This window comes from Lissotriton vulgaris, chromosome 3_1 (genome assembly GCF_964263255.1).
Source record: "Lissotriton vulgaris chromosome 3_1, aLisVul1.2, whole genome shotgun sequence".
NCBI lineage: Eukaryota > Metazoa > Chordata > Amphibia > Caudata > Salamandridae > Lissotriton > Lissotriton vulgaris.
Window position 1 is genome coordinate 2,052,276,238 of NC_141689.1, and position 27,925 is coordinate 2,052,304,162.

The following is a 27,925-nucleotide window of genomic DNA, read 5'->3' on the forward strand; positions in this document are numbered from 1 at the left end:
GGTCTTTGCTGGGGCTGTGGATCGAGCTGAAGGAAGTCTGGAAGTCCAGTTCTCGTCAGGCTCTGTGCTCGGCCTCCGTCGACAAAGCAAGCCGTTGATCGCTGGATGGTGTCTGCTTGTGCAGGGTGGTCACTCTTTGACCACAAGGGAGATTCTTCAGTCTTCTATCTTCAGGCAGAATGTCGAAGGTCCAGAGTTTGGTTTCAAGTTTCAGTCAGGATAAATCTAAAGTCTTGGGACTCCTACCTATATACCAAATCTAGGGGCTGGATTACCTGCTAGGTCCCTCCTATGGGTGGGACCAGAGAAGGGGTGGTTACACCCCTTTCGCTTTGTCCAGTTTCGCGTTGGAGAGCCCCAGCACCGGTTTGAACTGGACTATGCATGGGACACCTTGTGTGCCCCAGGCAGTGTCTCATTTCTTTCAGCCCTCCCTGCCCCAATACACAAGAGCCTGTCTGGGGTGGTGCTAGCACTTCCCAAGACAGGAAACCTATTGTCCAAGCCTCCCTCGCTGGAAAGACTCCCAGCAGCAGGAGGTCAGACTCGTGTCTGTGGCAGCAGCATCCATTTTGTGATGCTGAGGCTCTGGTTAACTTTAACTGGGATTAGTAGGAACAACATGTCTTCTCCCTCTAGAAGAGTGGAATGCTACCTCCGTCGCCAGAACTGGTGAGGGGGTAGTATTCCAAAGCGTATGACACCTTACACGACATGTTTTGATAAAGTCAAACCAGAGTTAGAATTTAACCGCGAGGTTCATAATGCATTTAAGAGTATATGGTATGGCTATATCCTAGACCAGCTATAAGGACTTGGTTCCGAAAGCTGCAGACAGGCTCAGCTCATGCTAGAGCACCATCTCACATAAAACCAAGCACTCTGCCTGCAGGATTTTTAAGGCCTGCCATAGGAGTGACTTATAGGTGTATAGGTGTCTAGATATAAGGTTAGATAAAGGAATACTATATCTAAGCAAGGGGTGATTACACGACCTTGCCCCAGCTGAGTGATCAGCCAATTGTGTCAATGTGAGTGGCCAGCCAGGGGTGGCATAATACATGCTGCAGCCCCTGGTAGGCCTTGGATGCACCTATGCCCTGGGTACCTATAGTACACTGTACAGGGGTTCATAAGGTGACCCAATGTCCAATTGGTAATGTACCTAAAGTACATTGTATTGAATTTAGAGAGAGCACAGCTGGGCTGTGGGTCTGATTAGCAGGCCCACAGCCACATTAAGTTGAAAACCAGTGAAGCAAAAAGTGGGGTGACCATAGGAAAGCAGACCCTACTCTCCTACAACCGTGAAGTGAGAATTCTAAACCTGCATTTAATTCCCTGCACTCTAATGCAAACATCACAGTTCTAAGAGTCCATTAGGAGCCACAAAGGTTGCAGCATTACATACCTACACAACTACATCTCTCCCTCTGTTACATAAAAAAAGACTCTTTTTTACAAATTTATACAAATAGAGCTCTTTAATGAGTCTCCGTGGCGCTTGGATCTCAAGTCCCAACCGTGCCTCTAGAAACTGGGGACAGGCAGAAGAAATGTCCATGACAGGCGTTGGTGATGGAGTGACATCAGTAATCGGGGGTTCTTCATTTGTTCTCTTAGACCCAGTCTCTACAATGTTATTTTACCTTTGTGAAGAGATTGCATTTTAAGAATAATGCACCTATGTGCAGCTCAAGAACGGCTAATATATGTATGTATGTATGAAAAAGAGAGGCAGAAATTCAAAATGACAGAATGAGACCAGATTTTCCCAAAGTCTCCCAGAGAACCCCTGCTCCCACATATATTCCCTAAATGAACGAGTCAGCATTCGCTTTGTCCACTCAAATACAAACTCAAATACACTGGAAAATAAAACTATAATAAAAAATTGAGTAGGGTATTCAAAATAATAAGGAAAAGGCAAACTAACCTGCAGAATACTTCCAAGTTGTTTATGAAAAAATTTGACAAATTCTTTACTTTCATCATGCTGCTGTGTAAGAGTCAGTACCATGCGTTTTATTGATGTCAGAAGTGTAGCAGAACATACATGTTCCATGTGTTCCTGTGAACCAAACGGATAATATTTAACATATACTTAGCAGAAAACTTTAATTAACAACATGAAAAAAGAGCTTGAATCAAACAAAAAACATCTGACCTGCTAATGTAGTCTCTCTGCTCTCCATTTTTAGTCCAGACAAATTAGTCATTTGCTTATTACAAAAAGCAGGCAAAAGAAAAAAACATTAGGGAGACATTCAAAGACGCAGCAAGGGCTAATCGGCACACTTAACAGAAATGTTGTAAGGAAAAAAGTTTTAATGTGTCGTGTAAATAAATGGCTTTTCATATTAACAGTTATAGCCTGGAACTGGCTGATTTAAGGGCGCACTACACGCCCCAGTGCATCTTGCGGCAGGGAATCCGCCAACGTGTTGATTGCACACAGAGGTGCCTTATGGGCTCCTGCAGCGGGGGACGCACGCAGGTCGTGCCCGGGCCAAGAGCAGGCCCGTCTGCGCCCTTCCGCGGTCTTTTAAGGCCGGGCCAGGCCAGGCCCTCCCCCTTGGTTTCTCATCTGGAAGCCACAGGAATCAACAGGAACCAGGTAAACACTACATCCAACTACTTACGGCAAAGCAGAAACTTGAGGGAGGTCGGTATAAGACTTCGCACACACGCTTCGGTGTCGCTCGATTGTATGCTCGAGAGAGTAGTGGGGATTGTCTCTAATGAAATTGAATTTACAGAGCGGTGATTATCACTCGATTACGGGGTTATCCCCCCCGTTGCTGTCCTCTGGGGGTGCCGCAACCACCGTAACTACTGCTGCCTCAATCGAGGGCAAACTGCCAACACCAAACACTTCATCTCGCATTAAGGGGAGTACCAATACTATCGTAAGTCTCAGGAGTAGGCCTCCTTCACCCAGTCAAACAAAAGCACAGATAGATAGGATGACCAACTGGCATGGGTGCAAATTCAGGACAATGAGTGTAAAAATTCAAGACAAAGGGTCAAAATTCAGGACAGGAGGTCAAAATTCAGGACAAAAGGTAAGTTTTACAGACACTTCAGAGAAGGTTGCGCAATAGTATACAACTACTAAATTACAAGTGAAAATAAGTGTATTAGGTTGAGACAATTGTGCACTTTATGGTCAGTATGCGCGCAGCTTTAAGCAAATGTGCTGGTCTTTTTGTGGTAACAAAACCGCCCCTACCTTTCCAGCTCCCAGAGAAAACGCCTGATGCCCGGTCCGGCCAGTCTGGCCTTGATTCCACCCTCCAATGGCGCCCCTCATCTTCACATAGACCCTCTCTCATGTGTATTTAATTTCTTTATAGTGCTACTCATCCCAAGTATGTAGGGCAGAGTGTTGGAGTGTGTTACAACACACACATATTATATAGAGACAATCACTCATATAAATGTGAAAGTCAATGTATAGGAAATGTTGCTTAAGATAATGGGGCTTACAATTTGTAATCATACTTTCATCCATCATTCAGTCTTTCACCATTCATTCTGTCCTTCCATCCGTGTGCCTATCCATGTCCATATTCATCCATTTACAAACCTATCCATCCCGTATACTTCCATCCATCATTTCACTCCTCCATCCCTCAATCCACCCTTTTACTCATTCATCCATTCACCCTTTCACCCTATCCATCCGTACAGTCATCCATCCACTGTTCCACCCATCCATCCATCCATTCACTCATCCATCCAGCCATTTACCCATCCTGCCATCCTTTCACTTACTCATCATTCATCCATCCAGTCACTCATCCCTCCACCCATTCACCCGTTCAGTCATCCATTTACCCATCCCCTTTTCTCTTTCAATTCCCCTTTCACTTAGACATCCATCCTTCCATCCACCCACCCATCCATCCATCTACTCATCCACTCATGAATCCATCCATTGAACCTATCATTCATCCATCCTTTCTCTCATCCAGCCACCCTCACTCCTTCACTCATCTATCCAGCCTTTTGTCCATCTATCCGCCCTTTCACACTCATCCAGCCTTACATCCACCCTTTCACTCATTCGCCCATCCATTCACCCTTTCACTTATCAATTAATCAATCCACCCTTCGACTTATCAATTCATCAATCCATCCATCATTTCACTCATCCATCCACCCATTTACTTGCCCGTCATCCACGTTTTCACTCATCCATCCATCATTTCACTCATCTATCCAGCAATCCATCCAGCCATCCCTTCACTTACTTACTCACCTTTTCATATTAATTATGAGACCCATCAAGAACTCCACCCTCGCTGTAGGTCCTAAAGCAAGGGGTGGGGCAGGGTTCACTATGCCCCTGCACATAGGCAATCGGAAAAAATGGAAGGCATGAGTCATGCATGATGCACAGTGCCTGGATGTGGGGTGACTGTGACATGCTGTTTCCAGAGCTTTAAGTGGGATGTAAAAACTAGGGAGGGGGGGGGGTCTCTCCAAAAGGGTGTTTAATGTAATAAAATGTGTGGCTTAAAACACAAACTAAAAATCTGTGCTTAATATAATGTGCCGCCAGACTGGTGTTTTGCCGCTTCTGTCATTGCATCCAGATATATAATACAACAAGTAACGTTACACTTAGAACAAGTAACATTACACCTACAGCAAGCCAGAACAATTGGCTTTATCAATGGTTGTTAGTTGCATAAAATAAAAAAGCAGCAACCATGACATATTACTAGAACTATAATCCCTTCCTTTGAACCTCTTTCACCGCCTTCCTTTTGTTAACTGGATTCTCACATGGCAGCAGCATGTGCGTTTTTGCACTTCCAGGTGACAGAAAGCCTTGCCCTAGACCGAGGCTGGAGGAGGCCACCACATGCTGTGCCAGCCCAGACTGACCTATTGTCATTATGTATGTGGCAATCAGCCCCACACAGAATGATAATGGGCACGGTGGGGCTGCTTTTGTGCTCAGAGGAGTGCGAGGCGGTCCCATCAGGGAGCTGAGGCCCTTGCAAAGCCTAAAATTACGGATAGAAGGCGTCCGTAAAAAGGATCCTCACGGACAACGGACGTGAGGTCCAATTTACGGACTGTCCCTGAAATTTACGGGCGGTTGGTCACCCAACATATAGAGGCTCCGCCGCAGAAAAATAAATCCAAAAACACAGCGGGTAAGAGGAAAAGGACAGCCAGTGAACAGTTAGGAAGCAAGATGAAGCAACCGCCTAGAACACAGTCAAGTAGTAACTAACTACTTACATGGGCCCAAGTCGTTCAGCTGGGTAAAGTGTCACAACCCCAACAACTTCTATCAGATTCATGGAGAGGAAGTATATTAATTCCCCTATTCAAAAAGGGAGAACGGGAGAATCCAGCAAATTACCGTCTAATAGCCTTACTAGATGCAATAGGAAAAGTGTTCGCTAAATACCTTTTAACTTTGATTAATGACTGGATAGAATCTAATGGTATTTTACCTCTGGAACAAACAGGATTCCGTAAAGATCATGGCACTTTAGATAATTTAACTGCCTTGCAGGTGCTGAACGATAAATACGTACGTGTTCGAGGTAGTGGAATATACGCGGCATTTATAGACTTCTCAACAGCGTTCGACAAAGTGGATCGTCCAACGCTGTGGAGAAAGCTTGCAGCTTTAGGCATGCCAACACAACTCCTTGAACTTGTGAAAGCCCTTCACTCGAACACATGGTGCAAGGTGTTATATGGTGGGGAGAGAGGTCTCTCACAATCCATTCCTTCCCCAAATGGTTTGAAACAAGGGTGTATATTGGCCCCAACATTATTTTCTTTATATACGGCAGACCTTCCAAAGGTTATTTCAGCTTGTGAGGGGCAAGCCCCAAAAATAGGAGAATTAGAGATATCTGTCTTAATGTATGCGGATGATATCCTTATCCTAGATTTAACACCAAAGGGCTTGTCCAACCGTCTGCAAGCATTAAATCAATTTGCAGAAACACATTATATGAAGATTAATGTCACGAAAAGTAAAATAATGTGTATTTTTGGAAAGAAAAAATGTAGGGCTGAAAATTATGGTTGGGCCATAGGAAGACAAAAACTTGAAGTGGTTAAAACTTATACCTTCTTGGGTAAGATCATTTCATCAAACTTAAGTGAGAAACCCCACATTGAGCACATTGCTCATAAAGCTTTGGCTCATGGTATGGGGCTAAGGTCTCTGTATAATGCCACAGGGAAGAGACACTTCACGCTATTTTTAGAGGTCTTTAGAGCAAAGGTCCCAACCACGCTACTTTATGGATTAGAACTAGTGGAGCTAAATTATTGGGGATTCCTGCATAAAATAGAGGGAAGGGTGTTAAGAAGTATCTCTTCCCTAAATGCAGCATGCTCAGTTTCTGCATGCAGGTTGGAATTCGGACTTCGTAGTTGTTGGGTCCAGGGGTTAATTGCCCTCGTATGATGGGTAGCCTGTTTAGCAAGAAGCAACCCTGATACCCTACGGGATGCTATCAAAAAATAACTTTTGGGCCACTTTAATGAGTTCCCAATGTTGGTTAAGAACTTTAGAAAAGCTGTAAAACTATTGGAGTTGGATGAGAGCTCACTGTTTTTGCTTACTCCTTCCGAACTGAAGTCAAAATTAAAATGTGCCTCTTGGGATCTCAGTTTTAAAATGGATTTGCTTGCTAAACAAGGGAATAAAGAGAGGCAGTTACTGTTAATCACATATACACCAAAACTGGCCCAACAATACCTTACGTGGAATATTCCCCATAGAGTCCGAAGATTGTGGTACCTTCTAAGACATGATCTGCTCCCTCTTAACTACCTCATTGCGAAATGGTATGGTGTTTCCCCGATATGTAATTTTTGTAGTAATGCCATACAGGATCGTAATCATGTCTTGTTTATTTGCCCAGCATTGCGCCCTCTGCGTTCTAAGTGGCTAAAACCAATTTGTTTACAACTGGGAATTTTAAATGTTAAAACTTTTTTCCATGCACTTTACTGTCCGCCAAATGAAATGTTCTGTTTTAGAATTTTTAAATTTTTCAGGTTTTTTTTTTAGATATTTATTAAATATTCTCAGGAGAAGTGCAAGTTGACTGCTTACCCAGTGATAAAGCTGTGGTTCTTTAATCTTGTAACCTATGTTTTCCTTTGTAATTATGCTTGAATAATTGTATGTGTCTTATGTGGCCCTCTGTTGAGAGCCGAAACATAATAAAATAAACTTGAAACTTGAACTTCTATCACAACCAGACTTACAACCTCAGCATTGCAGTAATACAACTAGTAATGCTATCTTAGGCCCCTCTCAAGTGGACTCTTCTTTCTGCGATATCCTATGCGATTCAGCAATATCCTGGACGCTAAATTAAAACCACTACTAGAGAGGTTAACCGCACTTTAGAAGAAACTTGATCCTGCAAATTGCCCAGTTGAACCTCCTAACATGGCCAAAAACACCAACTGTATTCCAGCACAACACCCCATGTTCCATCTTTACCTATTAGCACAGTACTGCACCGACCCTCTAATGCAGTCCAATTTGATGACACTTTAATCAACCAGTGGGGATCTACCTCATCGCTGTTTGAGAACACAGTGGGCCCCCCTACCATTAATAAAAGACAACTCCAGGCCTGTTGGTTCAAATTTGTGCATATAGAGAGACTTAAGAGGGAGTTCGAAAAATCTAGAGTAACAGCCTATTTGAGTAGAAACCAGGGATGGCATGCTTCACCCCAAAGTTATCTGACAAGTCCCATGAACCATTGGGGATGTAATTTGTTGTTTCGCCCTAGGGAAGGTACATAAAAATACCTGCTAAATTTCCCATTAGGTTTTTAGGCAAATTTAGATTCTTGCCCTTGTCCATGTAATGGGAAGTCTGGCCAATCCCACGCTAAATTTTTTTTTTATTGTTTAGTGAGTTTTACTCAATGTACACCAAAAGCATTTTGCTACCTCTAATTAAGAAGTTAAACATTAATGATTTTATAGAATCTTATAATGCATTACTTCAACTGAATAATAAGGATATTTTTACTTGTGTTGGGCTGTCTCTGAAAAGTCGCTGTGCGAGCACAGCAGTCCATTTCTGTTTCAGAATTTTAGTATATATTTTTTTAAACTTTTAGTTAGCTGTATTTAAAGGTGTTGCCTTCCATCTGAGAAAAACTCCTTACTTTCATCTATTCATAATTTTTTCTGAGTGTGTAGCTCCAGGGTTGGATATGTTCTCAAGACATGTGATTAGGTTTTTAATAGCTACACATAAATTTGTATTATATATATTATGTGGTTATTACTATGTACTTTTATGGATTCAATGTACAAAATGAGTTAAGAAATAAAGAGAGAGAACGCAAGTATTTGAATTTAGAGTGCTCTCTAATATAAACCCTGAAGAATTCAGGAAAACTACACTGACCTACAGAATCATAGAAAAGATAGGCCACTAGTTCTGGCAAGTCATACATTGTGGAGTGCATTATTGTGTATAACAATATAACTTTAAGCAGTGGCAGTGACAACCTCGAATGATATACTTTCTTGAGCTTTTATCCAAAAAAAGTGTGTACGTTTTAGGGCTTTTTTTTTCAACTGTCCATAGGACAAAAAGGAGGTCATCCATAATTTTTAGGTCTCGGCTAGAAGCGAGCGCTCGCTCTCGCCAGAGATCTATAGTTAGCGGCTCAGCTTCCGAGGAGGACAGCACTGGACGCGCGCAAGGCGATTTGCGCCGGCCACGCGCTCGCAGTGGCCAGGTGCTGTCCTCCTCGGAAGCTGAGCTGCTAGCTATACCTCCCGCTGCTTGCGCATGCGCCGTGCCCCATGGAAGGTTTCGGGTTTACGCATGCGCCGTGCCCCTTCCTGCAAGACTGGCCGCGGCGGACCTGGTTACTTGTCTTTGCTGGTAACTCTTTCAATCAATGCCTGTCGAAGTAATCAAAGAATAACCATCTTCCGGGAGAGTGGGGTGCCTTTGTGAAATGAGTAGATGCGCAGCGACAGCGTAGAACTATTGCTTCACTCTGCACGGTAGTGGGTGAACTGCAGGTCGACGCGTTGTCTCCTGTATCCTCTTTTACCTGGTAATGCAGCTCGATGTGCGGGTTTTCCTCACGCTGAATTATTGTCTCGCCCAAGAAGGTGGCGCTTCTGTTCGCAGAGTCTGGAATATTCTGAGCCGCTTGATTAAGTTTACACCGCGTTAGTATGAACTAAAGTAGCTTGCTTTTCTGTGATGGAGGCTAAAGTAACAGCATTCGCTCAAGTGCCCCTGGAGGGGCATTAACTATCTTGAGAGGGGATCCTGACTTGGAGATCACATGTGAACACCTTTGCGTTCGCGGTGGTTTTTTCGCGTCAGAGAGCCGCTGAATGCTTTGAATGGGCAGATACTTCTTTAACTGAAGAGGTAAAGCACTTGCACTTCGCAGCACTCCTGCAATGCATTTCATGAGAGAGTACCGGCACTTCTCTGGAGCAAACTGGCACACTAAATAATGAGTACCTGCTCTTCTAATTTTCCATTTATCGCGCTAGATACACAGAACTTATTTTAATCTTAAGACTTGACCCTGGGCAGTGGAGAGAGAGGCAGAATATGGAGTTAGACGAAGGAACAGAAAGATATGAAAATGGTGGGAAAGGGCGAAAGGAGGGGCGAAAAAGAACTTGTAAGTGTGAATAAAGCGAAAGAAATAAGAAGTGTTGGATGGTGGAAGATGGAGGCATGACTTTGAATTAAGACTTGTGCTTTGGCAATCCTAAGAACAATTTAGGCCAGCTGCACTTTTTGAAATTTTTACCAGTTTGGCACAGTGGGGCCTATGCACAAAGCATGAGTGAAGCAGTACTACAGGAGTTATGTTTTGCGTATGCTTGCATTGCCTGAAACTGACAACTCACTGTTAGTAAAAGTGTACTGAGGGCACTGTCCTTTCTCCTTGTACTAGTTGCAGATGAGTATTTGCATTTTAGATGTTTTGATGTTATTTCACAAAGGCATGCATTTTATGTACTCCAAAATGCCTGTCTGAATGGGCCCTTCAGTCTGCACAGGCCAGCAGCTCTGGTTAGTCTATCACTGGTTTTAACTTCTACGACATCTTCAACAGGCTCCAATGTCAGACTTTTTACTGTTCACTAAATAGTCAAGAAAACTTTCCCAGCAGCAGGAAGCCCATGGCCGAATTCTTTCATGAGCCAATACTGAGGTCATTGCAAGAGCGGATTACTGAGCGAAAAATACCTACAAATTTGAAGAAAAAGTGGCTATTTGTATGTTCAGTGTCCCTTAACCAAAATTTACAAAAACAAACACATTTTGGAGAAAAGTAGCATGGAATGAAATAAACTCATTATTTCCCTGATCCAACACCTTCTTAAAAATGACTTTGGTGGATAGTTTATACTCCTCTCCTTGCATCACCGTGTAGTTAAGTGGCGTATTGTGTTTGATCATAGAGTAAACCTAGTTTACAACAATGTTTACAGATCGCATGGTATTACAACGCGGTAATTAGAACGACCTCGCATGCTGTTACAACGCAAACCGTTAAAAAATTTGCTGTAGGGGGCAGAAGGTGTTAGATTTTAAATTCAAAACCTTCCCTATTGTTGCACAGACGGGAGTTGGAATAGCAATTGATACTATTCCAACATCCAGTGCCTCCCCTACAGCAAGTCGTTGTAATGACTTGCGTTGTAAGGGTCTGGGATGTAATAACGCGGTCGTTGTAATGACTGCGTTGTAATGGCATTCATTAAAACCGCATGCACCGTAAAGAGACCTATTCGATTGATAGCTGATGGGATGTCCCCCCTTAATATCATCATGTTGCCTGGGTGGGGCGGCTGAGTCCATCTAGAGTTGCTTGCGTTCAGGGAAGTGGTTAGGTTAAGCTGACCCATTAGAAGCAATTTGATAGACGCTGGTCTGTAGAGGTAGAAACTGACTATGACCAGATCAAGACCTCACTATATCATAAAAACTCAAGCTACACCTCATTTGTTGAACCCAATAAGGCTGAAGCATCCCTGGACTTGCTTGACTTGCCTTTCAAAGAGCGTCTAGCCTCGCTGTCTCAGCCAGACTAGTGTTTTCGTGGTGGGACAATGACTGATTAGCATGTGCCCGATTGTCGCCTTTAATCGCACAGATCAGCAAAACACAATGGGAATGGAATTCACCCATGATAATTAAGCAACTAATTCAAGCGCCTCCAAGCATTACTTGTTTGGTGCAGTCAGGAGGCAAGCTATTCCACTTTGAAGCGGCCACAGCATTACACACTTTACGTGTACTCACTTATGGAGTAACATGGTCATCTCAAGTTATCAAAATGTGGATAGAGTGCACTTATGCGGAATTGAGAAAATGCCAATTGGTCTGCAGTTGTTCTGCTAGTGTGGGATGTGCAAAGTGCTTTGGGTGGACTTTGCGCAGTGTATGAAATGGTTGTATCTCATATATTGTGGTCAATGCAGACTTTTTTTTATTGTTGTAGGATAAAACCACAAATGCCTGTAAAACTCGCTCAGACATCGACCACGTCTTTACCATGCATGCCTGTACAATAAATTTCATTGCAAAGGCATGATTACTAAACGGATGTTCATGGTAAATTGCACAACCATGCACCCCCCACCTTGCGACCTAACAACCAATACCTCAGCCCTGCAGTCCACCCTTGCCCCTGCCCATAAAACCACGGGAGGGATCAGGTGTAGGAGCCGAGGACGAGGAGGTCCTCACCCTCACTAAAACTCTGCCCTTGCCCAAAAACAACCCGAACCTGAGCCCTAAAACTGACCCACCCCCTGAAAATTGCCCCTCCCGCCGCCATACACCCTAAAACCCGCCCCAGCCTTTAAAACTACCCTTACACCCTCACCCTGAGCCCTAAAACCCTGCCAAAAACGATCCCAACCCCCGCCCTGAGACCTAAAACTGCCTGCCCACCCTGAGCGCTAATACCCCCCCCCCCCTCAAACTTGGCTCCAAACCCACTTACCAGGCTGTGTCCCATAGTTTCTCTCCCGATCCTTCCTGTTCCCGCCCATCCTCTCATCTAGACAGCTGGGTGCCTTAACCACGCATATGCGTGGTTTAGGCAGCTACGTGGTTTAGGCAGCTGTGTAGTTTGTTCCGCTTGGCTCAGCCCACATTGTCAAGGCTATTTCCTTTTTTTAGGTCTCTGACAAGAGAAAGCTGCACTTGCGCAGTCTCGCTCCGAGACTTTGTCTACAGTATGGGGGCTTAAACCCGTCCCTCTTCTCCATTGGCTGGCCTCGTAAATGCTGGCCAGCCAATGGAGGAGAGGGGCGTCACTCCGTTTAAGCCCAGTCTTTTTCGGATTCGGGGGCGTGTTTTTTCGCTTCCTTCTGTTTTCTTTCTCTTCTCTTCTCTTCCCATTGGCTGGAATTTTACCTTCCAGCCAATGGGAAGAGGAGAGAAATAAAAACACGCCCCCGAATCCGAAAATGAAGGTGGTTTCTCCGAGGCATTTCTGCTTCGCCTCGGAGAAACATGGCGTTGTCCGACCGGCCGCGCAACAGACAGAGACACCCCCCATCCCCCACCCCCCGCTGGAAAGTTTTATCACCTCTGTTGCTTGCCTGCGCTCCTCTTTTCGTGCCTCTGTTCCCTGCTTTTGACCCGGGTCCAGGGAGTGCCCTGCCCTGCAATTGTCCTTTTCTATACATACGCCTTGGTGGGGAGGGGCCAGGTGGTGACACATGTGACTTCACTTTTCGACACACTACCCTCGCTCCTAGTATTTCCCGTTTCCCGTACTGGGGGGCTGGGAGGCTCCCGTGCTATGTGCCAGAGCTCATGACAAGCCTTCCTCGGAGCACCAGCTGTTTTGAGCAGACTACTAGCAGCAGCCTTGTACGAAAACGGGATGCCTAGTGCACTAGTCAAAAAAGTAAATTCCCTTTGGGCAAGTGAACATTAATGCACAAGTTACTACTTGTGTAACGATATATCTGTAAGAGACATTAGTTAGTGATAGATTCCTTACCTTAGAATATCCCCAGGCGTCAGACTGGATCCGGAAAATTTTGCGTAGCAGTACCCTTGCGCGTCGGTAGGCGTCGTCTGCGGCTCCGCGTCCGTCGTCGGCGTCGTGGGCGCCGTGATGACGTCGTCGGGAGTATATAGACGCCGCCTCCGCGTGCTGACGTCAGTTCTTAGCCACAGCTTTTCCGCGCCAGAAGCGCAGAGCCATGACAAAAACCGACACTGGTGCCAAGAAACTAGGGCCCTGAAAGGGGATGACCTTAACCCTAGATATCGGTTCGCAGAACGGGGAGGATGGGTGGATCGGTAAGGAATCTATCACTAACTAATGTCTCTTACAGATATATCGTTACACAAGTAGTAACTTGTGCATCTGAAAGAGACACGTTAGTGATAGATTCCTTACCTTAGAATAGATACCCCAGCAATACCATCCCCGTGGTGGTGGGTCTGCGAACCAATATTCACACCAGAAAGTCCTGGAGAACGGAACGGCCGAAGTAGCCATCCCTCCGGACTTGACTGTAGTGCCTCGCAAACGTGTGCAACAAAGCCCACGTAGCAGCCTGGCAAATGTCCTGCAAGGGCACACCTCGGCCCAAGGCAGTTGTAGCGGCCGTGGCTCGAGTGGAATGAGCCCGCAGCCGAACAGGTGGTTCCTTCTTAGCCAAGGAGTAACACGCCTGGATGCACATGATAATCCATCGAGAAATGGTCCTCTTGTGCACCGCTTTCCCTTTCTTAGCACCCGCGTACCCAACAAAGAGTTGGTCATCCACCCGGAACTGGCGTGTGCGATCCAGATAGAACGAGAGCGCACGTTTTGGGTCCAGACGGTGGAGCCTCTCCTCTCTCGAGGGGTGCGGAGGCGGAAAGAAGGTGGGCAATGTGATGGACTGCCCCGTGTGGAAGGCCGTGACCACCTTAGGCAAGAAGGAGGGCCTAGTCCTCAAAACAACCTTGTCCGGATGGACTGAAAGGAAAGGAGGCTTACAAGAGAGGGCCTGGAGCTCACTCACTCTCCTGGCAGAGGTGATGGCTACCAGGAAGGCAGTCTTCAAAGAAAGAAGGCGAAGAGGACAGTTGTGAAGTGGCTCAAAGGGAGCACACATCAGAAATGTTAGAACCAGGTTCAAGTCCCACTGAGGCATCACGAAAAGAACAGGAGGAACGGTATGAGTGATGCCTTTCAGAAATCTGTTTGCTATAGGGGACTTGAACAAAGAAGGTTGATCAGGCAGCCTCAGAAAGGCTGAAAGAGCCGAAAGATAGCCCTTGATAGTGCCCAGAGCAGAGCCCTGCTGGGCAAGAGAAAGAAGGAAGAGAAGAATCTCAGAAAGAGGGGCATTGCGAGGATCCACAGCCTTTGCTGTGCACCATGCCACAAATCTGTTCCACCTACAGGCGTATACCGTTTTTGTGGAGGGACGCCTGGCTTCCAGAATGATGTTGCAAACTTCAGGAGGCAAGTCAAATGGCCTCAACTGTCGCCGCTCAATCTCCATGCATGGAGGTGGAGACTGGACAGGTTCGGGTGGAGGACCGTCCCCTGCTGCTGCGACAGAAGGTCCTCCTGAAGAGGCAGACGAACCGGGGGATCGACTGACATACTGAGTAGCTCGGGATACCAGTACCTTCGTGCCCAGTCCGGAGCCACAAGGATGACTTGTGCTCGGTCGCGCTTGATCTTCTTCAGCACTCTGGGCAGAAGAGGTATAGGCGGAAAGGCGTACAACAGACCGCAGCTCCACTCGCGACGAAAAGCGTCTCCGAGCGAGTGCCGCCTTGGAAATTCCAACGCGCAGAACTGATGACATTGCGCGTTCTCTTCGGTGGCGAATAGATCTACCAAGGCTCTCCCCAACGCAGAAAGAGGCCTTGCGCCACGTCCGAGTTCAGACGCCATTCGTGATCCATCGAGCACCAACGGCTGAGTTTGTCCGCCCTGGCGTTCAGAGAACCTGCCAGGTGTTGAGCCACCAGAGTCACGCCCTGATGTTCCAGCCATTGCCAGAGGCGACGAGGTGGAGAAGGATCTCCCGCTGGTGGTTGTTCTTCGGATGCGCGGGACAGTGGCGAGTGAGAGGTCGGCGTAGCGTAGCTGGCTGTTGGGGGTGTAGAAGGAGAGCAGTCTGTTGAGGTAGGCTGGGCCGGTCTTGTGGAGCGCCTTGTATGCGTGGATGAGGAGCTTGGAGGATATCCTCTTGTTGACGGGGAGCCAGTGCAGGTTTCTCAGGTGGGGGATTGTGAGAAGTTGGCCTGATATATGATGTTCACTAGTTCTAGTGATCACCTTGTATCAGTCCAAACAACCCTTATGGTGATTGGTTGTAAGTCAACCTTATAGACCAGCTATCCTAATGGTAGCATGGACAAAGCAGTCTTAGGCTAAACTCTTTTGGCATGTGAAGCCAGCTGTTTTACCACATATAACCCCTTGAATACCAAGTGAAAGGACACCACACAGGTTGTTATGAAAATAAACAAGTATTTATTAACTAACATACACCTCTGAACTCTTTATGAGATCAGAGGGCTAAGCACATGACAATCTCTTAGGAAAAATACGTTTAAGTTGCACAAATTACAATGGTGCCCTAAGGGCATGACAAACCATATACTAAGTAAGTGGAATGTGAAAGTCGATAAAAGGAATGGAGCTGTCCAGAGGCTGTAGGATCGCTGGGACCACTCTATACTAATTCTAGGTAGGTACTAGGAGGCTCATGGAACGCGTGTGCAGAGTGTGAACTCACACGCGAGATGCGTAACAGTGTCTATGGACAGTACAGTTCAAGAAAAAGGTGAGTACGGACAATCCTGACTAGGTAGAACTAAAATGACTGTGGAACTGGACACTAGGAGAGTCAAGCTACCCATGAGCACCGAAATGCTCGTGTTACCTCACCCACAGGCTGCGGGTGCAGAGGTGCCAAGTCGTGTCGGGTTCCGGCGTTGAAGTCTATGGAGCCCGGAGGAAAAGATGCTGCAGGCGGTCAGGAGGAAGATGTCCGGTGTGATCCAAGGGTGGATCAGTGAAGAGAAGAACCTGAAAGCAGAGGGGACAATGTTCAAAGTCACAAGCCAGCAACTGGAGTGGAACCAGGAGTGGAACCAGATGTCGTCGTCACGATCAGGGGAGAGTGGACGCTTGTCTCTGCAGCCACGTGGACCAGGTGGTGTCTTCGACGACCAGGATGGAGGCACGAGCTGTCCCACGCAGGCTCTCGCTGTCGGCGGTGTCGGCTTCGGATTCGGAGTCAAAAGGCCTTGGCAAAGGCAACCCACGCGGTGAGTGGAAACGGCGCCTGGAGTGGACCAGGAGGGTCCGGGGTGCTCCTCTTTTGGAAGGGAGCAAGGGCCAGTCTGGAGCAACCAGACCAGCAGTGAAGATTTAGGAGTTCGTCGTCTACGAGGTCACTAGCCAGCGGGCAAGTGACCAGACAACGCGTCGAGCAGCAAACAGGCAGAAGGGCCCCACGCAGATCTCGTGGATGCTGGAGGGCTGGTCTTCGGTGCAGGAGCTGCTCGGGGTCGGGGCTTCTCAGTCCCCAAAGCACTTGGACGAGGATACCTCAGAAGTCGTGCTGGAGCGAAGTGCTGCTTCTTTCAAGATGGCAGGTCCCACGTGTCTCTTCGCACCCACGGATCTCAGCTGAGCTGCAGATGTAGGTAGAGGTCGGAGAGGTCTGGGAATCCGGGTCTCGTCGGGCTCTGAAGTCTGGATCCTTGAAGGAAGACGACAAAGGGAAGCCGCTGGACGCTGATGGTGCCTGCTTGTGCAGGGTGGACACTCCTTGCCCACAAGGGAGATTTCTTCAGTCTTCTGTGGAGCAGAACGTCGAAGTCCAGAGTTTCTTCTTGTAAAGTTGTTCAGGCTAATCTAATTTGGAATGGGACCAGCTCCTACCTTTATCCGGCTAAAGGGGGCTGTACTAAGACTAGGTCCCTCTTCTGGGTGGGACCAGGAAGGGGGGTGGTTACACTCCCTATCCTTTGTCCGGTCTTGCGTCAACTCTGGGGCTGGAGTGCCCCAGGAACTGGTTTAGACCGGAGTATGCACAGGGACACCTTGTGTGCCCCAGGCATGTCTCGTTCCTTTCAGCCCTGTCCTACCTAATACACAAAATCCTGTCTGGGGTGGTGCTAGCACCTCCCAAGGCAGGAAACCCTTTGTCCAAGCCTCCCTCCCTGGAAGGACTCCCAGCAGCAGGAGGTCAGACTTGTGTCTGTGGTGGCAGCATCCATTTTGTGATGCTGAGGCTCGAGTTAACTTTAACCGGGGTTCACAGTTACATACATGTCGTGTCCCTCTAGAAGGGTGGAATGCTACCCCCGTCGCCAGAATTGGCGAGGGGGTAGTATTCCAATTCGTATGACACCTTACTCGACATGTTTTGATAATGCTATACCAAAGTTGGCAATAACCGCGAGGATTATAATGCACTTAAGAGTACATGGTATAGAGTTATCATGGAAACAGCTAAAGGACATGGTTCTGAAAGCTGCAGACAGGCTCAGCTCATGCTAGAGCACCATCTCACATAATTCCAAGCACTCTGCCTTCAGGATTGATAAGGCCTGCCATAGGAGTGACTGATAGGAGGATATGTGTCCATTTTAGGGTTAGATATAGGGATACTATATCTAAAGCAAAGGGTGATTACACCACCTTGCCTCAGCTGATTGATCAGCCAGTTGTGTCAGATTTGGATGGCCAGCCAGGGGTGGCATAATACATGCTGCAGCCCCTGGTAGGTCCTGGGTGCACCTATGCCCTGGGTACCTAAGGTACACTGTACAGGGACTGATAAGGTAACTCAGTATCCAATTCGATATGCACCTAAGGTACATGGTTGCCAATTTAGAGAGAGCACAGCTAGGCTGTGGGTCTGATTAGCAGGCCCACAGCCAGGGAAAGTCGTAAACCAGTGAAGCAAAAAGCAAAAATCGGGGGTGACCATAGGATTGCAGACCCTACTCTCCTACAGGGATGATGTGGTCGTGTCGTGGTGCATCGAGGATCAGTCGTGCCGAGGCGTTTTGGATGGGTTGTAGGCGACTGATGAGCTTGGTCGGGGCTCCAGAGTAGAGGGCGTTTCCGTAGTCGAGTCTGCTGCTGACGAGGGCCTGGGTGACTGTCTTTCTTTTATCTGTCGGGATCCATTTGTAGATCTTGCGGAGGGTGTTGAAGCAGGAGGGGGAGACGACGTTGACTTGCTTGGTCATTGAGAGCGTTGAGTCGAGGATGATTCCCAGGTTGCGGGCGTGGTCGGTGGGGGTCGGGGCTGCCCCCAGTTCCATTGGCCACCAATAGTCGTCCCAGGCGTCGTCCCAGGCTCACGGGTTGGAGCCGAGGATGAGGACCTCCGTCTTGTCAGAGTTCAGCTTCAGACGGCTGATCTTCATTCAATCGGCGAGGGCCTTCATTCCATCATGGAGGTTGGCTTTGGTGGTGATGGGGTCTTTGGAGAGGGAGATGATCAGTTGAGTGTTGCTCGGCGTAGGAGATTATGTTGAGGTCGTGCTGTCGGGCGACGTGTGCGAGCGGGGCCATGTAAATGTTGAACAGTGTCGGGTTGAGGGAGGATCCTTGGGGTACGCCGCAGATGATCTCGGAGGCTTCAGAACAGAACGGGGGGAGGCAGACGCACTGGGTTCTGCCGGAGAGGAAGGAGGCGGTCCATTCTAGAGCCTTGTCTCGGATCTCTATGGTGTGGAGGCGTGCGCGTAGTGTGCAGTGGCAGATGGTGTCGAAGGCAGCGGAGAGGTCTAGGAGGATGAGTGCTGCAGTCCCCCCGTTGTCTAGCAGGGTCCTGATGTTATCAGTGGCGGCGATGAGGGCGGTCTCGGTGTTGTGGTTACTGCGGACCCTGACTGGGAAGGGTCCAGGATTCTGTTCTCTTCGAGGTATCGGGTTAGCGGTCTGTTAACGATTTTCTCGATGACCTTGGCCGGGAAGGGGAGCAGTGAGATGGGTCGGAAGTTCTTGTGGTCTCGTGGGTCTGCCTTGAGTTTTTTGAGTAGGGCGATTATCTCGGCGTGTTTCCAGCTCCCTGGGAAGGATGCGGTCTCAAGGGAGAGATTGATGACGTTGCGTAGGTGGGGTGCGATGGAGCTGCTTGCTTTGTTGAAGACGTGGTGCGGGAATGGGTCTGACTGAGAGCCGGAGTGGCTTGTGCTCATGGCCTAGATGGTGTCATCAACGCTCATGCTGGTCCAGGATAGCGAGGGGAGGTGGTCGATGGTGTGTGGAGGGTCTGTTGTGTTGCTGTCTGTTGGGGCTGGGTGTTGAAGCGGTCGTGGATGTCTGCTATCTTGCAGTGGAAGAAGGTGGCAAGGGAGTCGCACAGGGCTTGCGACGGCAGGATGTCTGTGTTGGAGCTGGGGTTGGAGAGTTCCTTCACGATGTTGAAGAGCTCCTTGCTGTCGTGTGCGTTGTTGTCGAGGCGGTCTTTGAAGGAGGTCTTCTTGGCAGCCCTGATGAGGTGGTGGTGGTGGTTGCGGACGGCGTCCTTGTGTGCTGCGTGGCTGTCCGGAGTTTGTTCACTGTGCCATTTCTTCTCTAATTTCCGGCATCATTGCTTGGAATCTAGGAGTTCTGGGGTGAACCAGCTGGCCCTCTTGCTGGTGTCTCTGTGGGGGGGTTTCTTCAGCAGGCGGTGGTGTTGGCGCAGTCCTCGATCCAGCGTCTGAGGTTGTGGGCAGCGACGTCGGTTTTGGAGGGTTAGGTGGGTGGGCTCAGAGCGAGGTTTGCATGTAGTTTGTCTTCGGTGATTTTGCTCCAGCGGCGGCGGGGGGATCTGTTGGGTGCAGTGGTGTGTTTCTGGAAGATGAAGTGGATGCAGCGATGGTCGGTCCAGAGGAGTTCGGTGGTGTGGCTGATGGAGACGTGCGGGCTTGAGGAGAAGACTGGGTCGAGCGTGTGGCCAGCGGGGTGGGTGGGCGTTGCGACGAATTGGACCAGTACGAGGTTGTCGATCAGGGTGGTGGAGTTGCTGTCGTTGTTGTTCTCAAGACAAAAGTTGAGGTCTCCGAGAAGGATGTAGTCGGTGGAGGTCAGGGCGTGCTGATGAAGACGGAGTCGCTGAACTGGGGGTGGGGTCCGGGGGGGTCGGTAGACTAGGGTGCCTCTGAGGGTGGAGTTGGGGTCAGTGTGGATCTGGAAATGCATGTGTTCGGCTGTGCTAGTTGAGACCCTGATGCTGTTCTTGTGGACAATGGCGATTCCTCCTCCGACTCCGTTGGTGCGGTCTCTGCGGGTGATCTTGTAGCCGTCTGGGCTGGCTATGGCGATGTCGGGTGCGGAGGAGTTGTTCAACCAGGTCTCTGTCAGGAAGGCGACGTCCGGGGAGGTTGTGTTGAGCAGGTCCCAGAGCTCGACGGCTTGTTTGCGTGCGGAGCAGGTGTTCAGTAGTATGCACCGGATGTGGTTGAGGTCTTTCGTGGCAAATGGTTCGTCTGCTCTGTGGCTTGTGTAGCTACAGTTTCGGCAGGTAAAAGGACCGTGTGTGCGTTTCGGAGCGGCCTTGAAGCAGTTGTGGGTCCGGCCGGGTTTGAGAGCGTGCAGAGTGCTGGCGTCGTAGTGGCGGCGGTCGTCGTGGCGGGAGCGGGGGCCGGGGGTTCTGGCGTGGGCGAGGTTCAGGCGCAGACGGGTTTGCCGCGCGCCAGCGGCGCGACCGCACAGCGGCCGGCATGTATGGGGAGGTGGGAGGGAGGAGCAGCTGGGAGGCGGGGGCAGCGAATGGGCAGTCAGGGGCGAAGCCGCAGGGGACGTAGCGGCGTGGGTGGTGAGGGGCGACAAAGGAACAGAATGCAAAAGGGCACAACATTTGAGGGGGAAACGAGTGGCACAGAGGGCAAAAGGTCACAAGAATACAGGGGGAAACGAGAAGCACATAAGGCAAAAAGGTCACAAAACGGGCTGAAGGTCACCAAAAAAAAAAACGGGGGGAAACGAGTGGCACAGAGGGCACAAAGGTCACAAGAAAGGGCAGAAAGGTCACAAATGCAGGGGCAGCTAAGCAACAGAAGGCAAAAACGGGCAGAGAGACACGGGGCCGCGAGGGGAGCAGAAGGGGAAACCGGGCAGAGAGACACGGGGGCAGTAAGGGGAACAGAGGGAGAGAACGGGCGCAGACCACGTACAGGCAGAGGGGGAGACAGACAACAGCAGTCACAGACACAACAATGAAAATGCAGTCACTACAACGGGAGCAATGAAAGAAAATACAGGCAATACAATGGAGGATGAGCAAACCTACGGCCTACCACTGGCCACCAGGGATGAAGCGCAGGTGGTAGCCTGAGGGTGGAGAAGGGCCTCAAACTTCCTCAGCAGTGGAAGCTGGGGCAGGGACACCAAGGCAGTGCTGTGCGGAGGGGGAGCGACCTACCTAGAAGGGTCAAGGGTCGCTCTCCTCAAAGCGCAGCGGCCGGCCTATATGGGGAGGTGAGAGGGAGGAGCAGCTGGGAGGAGGGGGCAGCAAATGGGTAGTCAGAGGGGCGGGGCAGCAGCGGCGAGGGGTGACAAAGGAAACAGACAGCCAAGGGCACAACAATTGAGGGGAAAACAAGTGGCACAGAAGGCATAAAGGTCACAAAAAGGGCAAAAGGTCACAGATATACAGGGGGAAAACGAGTGGCACAGAGGCAAAAAGGTCCCAAGAAAGGACAGAAAAGTCACAAAAATCGGGGGGAAACGAGTGGCACAGAGGCACAAAGGTCCCAAGAAAGGGCAGAAAAAGTCACAAAAAACGTGGGTAAACAAGTGGCACAGAGGCTGAAAGGTCCCAAGAAAGGGCAGAAAGGTCATAAAAACAGGGGGAAACGAGTGGCACAGAAGCAGAAAGATCTCAAGAAAAGGTCACACAAAAAACGCGGGGAACCTAGTGTGACAGAGGGCACAAAGGTCACAAGAAAGGGCAGAAAAGGTCTATGAGAAAGTGCCATCTTTCTTGCCTTGGTATGCCCCCACTTTTTTCTGAACTGCTGATATGCTTTGACTGAGTGTGCCCTGGGTCCCTGCCAATCAGGTACCAAGGGCCTGTGTTCCTTCCCTAAAAACTATACTGAACCGAAATACCCAATTGGCATCTCTGGCCACCTGTCAGCCCCTAGTAAATGGTACCCTAGGCACCCAGGGCATGGTGACCAGAGAAGGCCCCTGAGAGCTGCAGCACTCTGCACCCTGGCACCCACACACTGCCTTTGCAGGCTGAGTGCCTAAGTGCAGAACTAAAACAAGAGTCAATATGGCACACATCCCTGTGTGCCATGCCCACAGAACCCACTGCCCTGGCATACTTCAGTCACCCCTCTAGCTGGGTGCCCTATGCCAGAGGTGAGGGCACAGGTGCACGAGCCCTGTGCCCCTACAGTACCCAGGGCCATACCTGGGCACTGTAAGTGCAGGGATGCCATTTAAGAGTATATGGTGCTGGGAGGTTGTCATTACGAACTCCACAGCACCATAATGGCTTCACTGAAGACTGACAAGTTTGGTACCAAATTTCTCATCACATTAAACCCGCACTGATGCCAGTGTGGGATTTAATGTAAAGTGCACGAGAGGGCATCTTAAAGATGCCCTCCAAAACTCGAACCTACAATCCACGTCTGGGCGGAGTGGCTGCAGAGGCTGCCACACCACAGACATGTTGCTGGACCCCTGGGTGGAAAGCCCCTGCTCTCCTGGGCCTGCAAAAATGCACATCCTGGGCGATGTGCTATGTCTCCTCCCCCAGGATGGACAGGGGGAAGCTTCAAAGGCATACCGCTTCTGAGACCTTGTCCAGACTATTTGCTGTACTCAAGACTAGCCCCCCACCCGTTCTACCCCCACTCTGGCGGGAAAAACTACGTCAGGAAGGAGGGTGTGCCAACCTTTGCCAACTCCGCCCCTCAGGTGGAGGAGGCGAGATGAAGCACAACCCTGGGCTCCGGCCATCTTGTAGATGGCCGGAGCCATCTGTCCCCAATGCAATCTTGAGCTTAGCTCAATTCACCATAAAAAAGAAAGGTCTGAGCTAAAAATGTATCTCCTGAATTGCAGGTCACACCCCAAGCATCACATAGAAATCGCCATGCTCCTAGACGAATCCTCTCCAGATGCCCTTTTCTTAACAGAAACTTTACTAACCACAGAATCAGAACCAGACCTGGTGCAAGCACTTCCTCAAGGGTACCAGATCACACGGAAAGACCGTTCATACGGAAAGGGGGGCGGCTTGGCAATTATCTGTAAAGACCACTACATCTGCCGCTGCTCCTCTGACTTAATCCCAGACTGTGAAAGCCTGTCATTTTCTATTGATTTCTCCCCCAATAGCAGCTTCTCCGAAATACTTATTTATCGCCCACCCGGAACCATAAAACAGTTCCACAACACCTTACCCTCAATTGTTGCTGACTTAGCCACAACCCCATCTAACTACACTCTGCTAGGGGACTTTAATATTCATTTTGATGACAACTCAGATCACACTGCATCAGAATTGATAGCCAGTCTTTCTGCTCTACAATTAAAGCAACTTGTTTTTTCCTCCACTCATGCAAAAGGCTACCTCCTTGACCCCGTTTTTAGTAACTGCACAGACCTCAAGGCAGGCTCCCCCTCCCTCTCCCGTGGACTGATCACTTTTTGATCCCTCTTACCTGGAACATCCACAACCCCCTCCTCCCGAATCCAACCCCATGAAATTCGCGCAACTGGTCGAAACTTCCCCATGATAACTGGATTGCAGCCCTAGAAACCTCCAGACCTCCAAAAAATCAGGATCCCATATCAGCTAACGACAACTATAATAATTGGATCATGAATTGATTGGACTCCACACTCCCTATACGTTGCACTAAGTCCAAACGACACCTAAAAACTGCACCTTGGTACTCTTCTGGACTTAGGGAGATGAAACGCCAGTGTAAAAAACTGGAAAGGAAGTGGCGACTAGACTACTCTCCCTCAGACAAAATCATATACAGGGAAGCAATAAGGTCTTATAAAAATGAGATCAAAACCTCACAATCTGCTTTCTACACACAAAAAAATCACTGCAGCCTCCTCCAAGCCAAAGGAAATATATTAAATTGTAAAAAGTCTCACTAAGCTCCCTCAAAACCCGCCACCTACTCATAACATACAATCTTGCTGCAATGATCTGGCAGAATATTTTTTCTAAAAAATTCAACAAATCTACACCTCCTTCCCCGCCACCGACAGTGACTTCCACTTCGACTGCACACCACCGCCCCTCCTGGAACGTATGCGGCACTCTCCTAACACTCTCGATAACTTTTAACTCCTGGATTTAGAGATGCTCGGTCTCATTATGCACCAAGTAAAGTCCGGCTTCCCCCGTGACCCAGCCCCCCTCGTACCCTGGTTGCTGCTACCCACGGCATTCTCCCTACCATCCTTGACCTGCTCAATGCTTCCCTATCCTCAGGCATTGTCCCTTCCCCTTGGAAACAAGCGATGGTAAGAGCTCTCCTCAAAACCCCAAACCTGGACCACAACAACCCCAGTAACTATCGCCCATCTCCCTGCTTCCTTGGAAGAGCAATATTCTCGAGAAACACGTCAATAAGCACCTGATTGGGTTCCTCGAGACCAACCATCAGCTCGACCCCTCCCAGATGGGTTTCCGCCCCAAGCATGGGACAGAAACCGCCCTGATTGCAGTAACGGAAGAAGCTAGGGGGATCTTAGATCGGGGGGATCAGTGGCAGTCATCCTCCTCCATCTAAGCTATTGCATTGACTCCTTAGGGTCTGTGCCTTAGGGTCAGGCACAGCAATAACCTGGCTTAAATCCTTCTTGGGCGACCGATCATTCCAGGTCTTCGAAGGTGATACCATCTACCTTAGCAAACCCCTGGGTTGTGGGGTGCCACAGGGCTCATCTTTGAGCCCTACTTTATTTAATGTGTACATGAGCCCCCTAGCTGAGATTGTCCGTCCGTTCGGTATAAAGATCATCACATATGCCGACGACACCCAGCTAGTGGTCTCCCTCAATCATTTAGACAGCCAACTAGCACAGGTCAACCTGAGGGGCTGCCTAGAAGAAGTTAACAACTGGATGACCTCTTCATGTCTCAAACTTAATGGAGACAAAACTGAGCTGATGCTTCTCAGCAGCTCTGTTTCCCCCACAATTAATTCAATCTGGCCCGCCAGCCTTGGTCTTCCCCCCCACATCCACAGACACTATAAAAAGCCTTGGTGTCGGGCTGGACAAATCTCTCAGCTTCAACAGTCAGGCAGCCAAATTATCAGCCACCTGCTTTGGCCTTCTAAGACTTCTTAGAAAGATTCTTCCCCTCCTGCCCTTCGGGGCTAGACAAATCATGGTCCAAGGCCTAATCCAGTCCCGCCTTGATTTTGGCAATGCCCTTTACCTAGGAGCACCTGAATATACCCTACGAAAGCTCCAGATAATACAAAACTGTGCTGCTCGAACTTTGCTTCAGCTCCCCCGCCATCTCTCAGCAAAACCCAGCCTAAGAAGTCTTCATTGGCTTCCTGCCAGGGAAAGAATTAATTTTAAAACTCTCTGCATTTCCCATCAAGCATTTTGGAAAACGGGTGCGGTCATTAATCATTTCTTAATCACCCCATACCATCCTACCAAACAGCTTAGCTCTGCTCTTGCCTTCCTTGCCACAGTCCCCACAATTAAGAGATCAAGATGTGGGGGCCGGTCATTCTCTTATAACGCGGCTAAACTGTGGAACTTTCTACCCCTCCACCTGAGATCCAAGCCCAACCTACTTTCATTTCGCAAACATTTAAAAACCCTTCTTTTTAAGAAATTTGACTAAACTCCCGATGTTAGCAGTCTAACCAGAAAGCACCTTTGTTTCAAGCGCTAGGACGCCTCAGGGCAGCTACCGTGCTCTATACATTTTCTTTTCATTTCATTCAGATGGGGAGCCCGGCCCAATCCCAGCTAGATTCCTGCCCCCTTCCCACAGGAGAGGAGCAGGCTAGGGGGTGTACTCACCCCAGGACAAGGACCCAATGGTCCCTGCCCTTGCCCTGAACCTTCCTTCCTCAGATCCCGATACCAGAAAGAAGATCAAGAAGAAGAAGACCCACCGCGCAGCTGCTAACGACAGGACAGCAACAACTGACTTGGCCCCAGCCCTACCGGCCTGTTGATCCTGGAATCTTATCCTGCCCAATACTCCGCGACAGCAAACTTGGGGACACCGAGAGGACCTGCCTGCCTTGACCCTCTCGAAGATTGGGACTCCCTACAGAAGAGGCTCTGCTGCAACAACCCACCTGGTGCCAGACAGGAAGCTCCGGACCAGCCCACTCTGCACCAGCCGAGCCCGGGCCAACCTGAACCAAGACCACGAGGACGTCCCCCCGGCGACTAGGACTCAAAGTCCAGTGCCCAAAGACCCTCCTCGAAGAACAAGCCAACGCCTGCAGACTCAGAACCAGGGGCCACCCCAACCGCGACCAGCCGAGGGTAAGCTTTTCCGACACCCAAGGACACCCCTGCACCCGGCGCCCTCCAGCCCCCTGTGCCTCTCTTTGAGGTACCTACCTGTGCGTTAAGATCCCACCTTACCTCTCGAAGTGCTGGTCGCCCCTGGAGAGTCTCCGTCCCCGAGCCTGCAGCCTTTTTCCCTTTTTCAAGATACTCATTGGATAACATTGAGCGCCCGACGGCTCAAAAGCACCGTGCACCCAGCCGCCAGAGTGCCGCTGGCTGTGATCTCTCTATCCTAACCTACTTCACCCCTTGCCCTGAGCAAGTGACCAGGAGCCCAGCTCCCACAGCCGTGTGGCCTGCTAGCCAGCTGCCACCAACCGAAGGCCCCCTGCCTCTCATTGAATAACATTGGGCCTAACTATCTCTGCACCCGGCCGCCCCTGTGCCGCTGAGGGTGTACTAACCGTACCTACCTGACCCTGGGGAACCCTGTGTCTGTGCTCAGAACCTCAACTTCACCCACCAAGTACTCACCTGGAGGCCAGTAATCTACTTACCTGCCATTGGATAACATTGACCCATTTTGACTCGAAATATTTCTAAGTGTGAAGTTTTGAAAACTGAAAATATTCCTATAAAATCAGCCAAAATCCGAATTCGAAAGTACTCACCTGTGATCAGGGGAGAAGCCAGTACTGTACCTTTCATCTCAATACTGAACCGCAAAAGTAATCCCTAGCGGGTTTTCTAGTAACCTGTATTTTCTCCATAGGAACCCATTGTCTGCTTTTCTATGAAATTTCTTTTGTCTACTTTTGAAAAATGCAAATATTCTTTAAAAATTGTACGAAATACTGAAACGCAATTACCTACCTGTTTTGAGCTAAGCCTCCAGTGCTGGCCCTAGGAGACTAGTGCTGGGTTACAAAAGTAACGCGATCGTACTTTACCTGCAACCTGAATTTCCTTTCATTGAATAACATGGTCAGATTTACCTTGAAAAGTTTGTAAGTGTGAACTTTTAAAACAGCTTTATATTCCAGAAAATTACTCGCAGTAACTAAAACGTTTTTGCTAATCTGGTTTCAGCTTAGACCCCAGGACTGAATCTTAGATCTAGTCCTGGAACTACCAAAGTAATCCCTAGAGTAAACAACTGTGCTTCTCTATGAAAAACCCTTCGAGCTCAATGCTAGACTGTGTTTCAGAACTGTGTTGCTTACGGTTTATACTGTAAATATTGTGTGCACAACCTTTATTGCTTCCTTGCAAAGTAACTACATGAGAATACTCATATTGAGAAAAGTATATTTTTATAACTGTTGGTTCTAAAAATAAAACAACTATATCTTTGGATATACAAACAATTAGTCTGGAGTTCAGTCCTTGACTGTGTGAAACCTTTTGCTGACTGAGTGTGTACAACAAATGCTTTACACTGTCCT

General features: G+C 48.8%; 1 protein-coding gene across 8 annotated transcripts in view; it reads right to left on the reverse strand.

The window, feature by feature from the left end:
• PCM1 (pericentriolar material 1) overlaps nt 1-27,925 on the reverse strand; it is a 1,333,387-nt gene that overhangs the window by 386,215 nt on the left and 919,247 nt on the right. For all 8 annotated transcript variants that reach the window (XM_086962572.1, XM_086962571.1, XM_086962570.1 and 5 more), the window contains one exon: nt 1,937-2,071. In XM_086962572.1, coding sequence (XP_086818698.1) covers nt 1,937-2,071 — 135 coding nt within the window. The remainder of the gene's footprint in view (nt 1-1,936; nt 2,072-27,925) is intronic.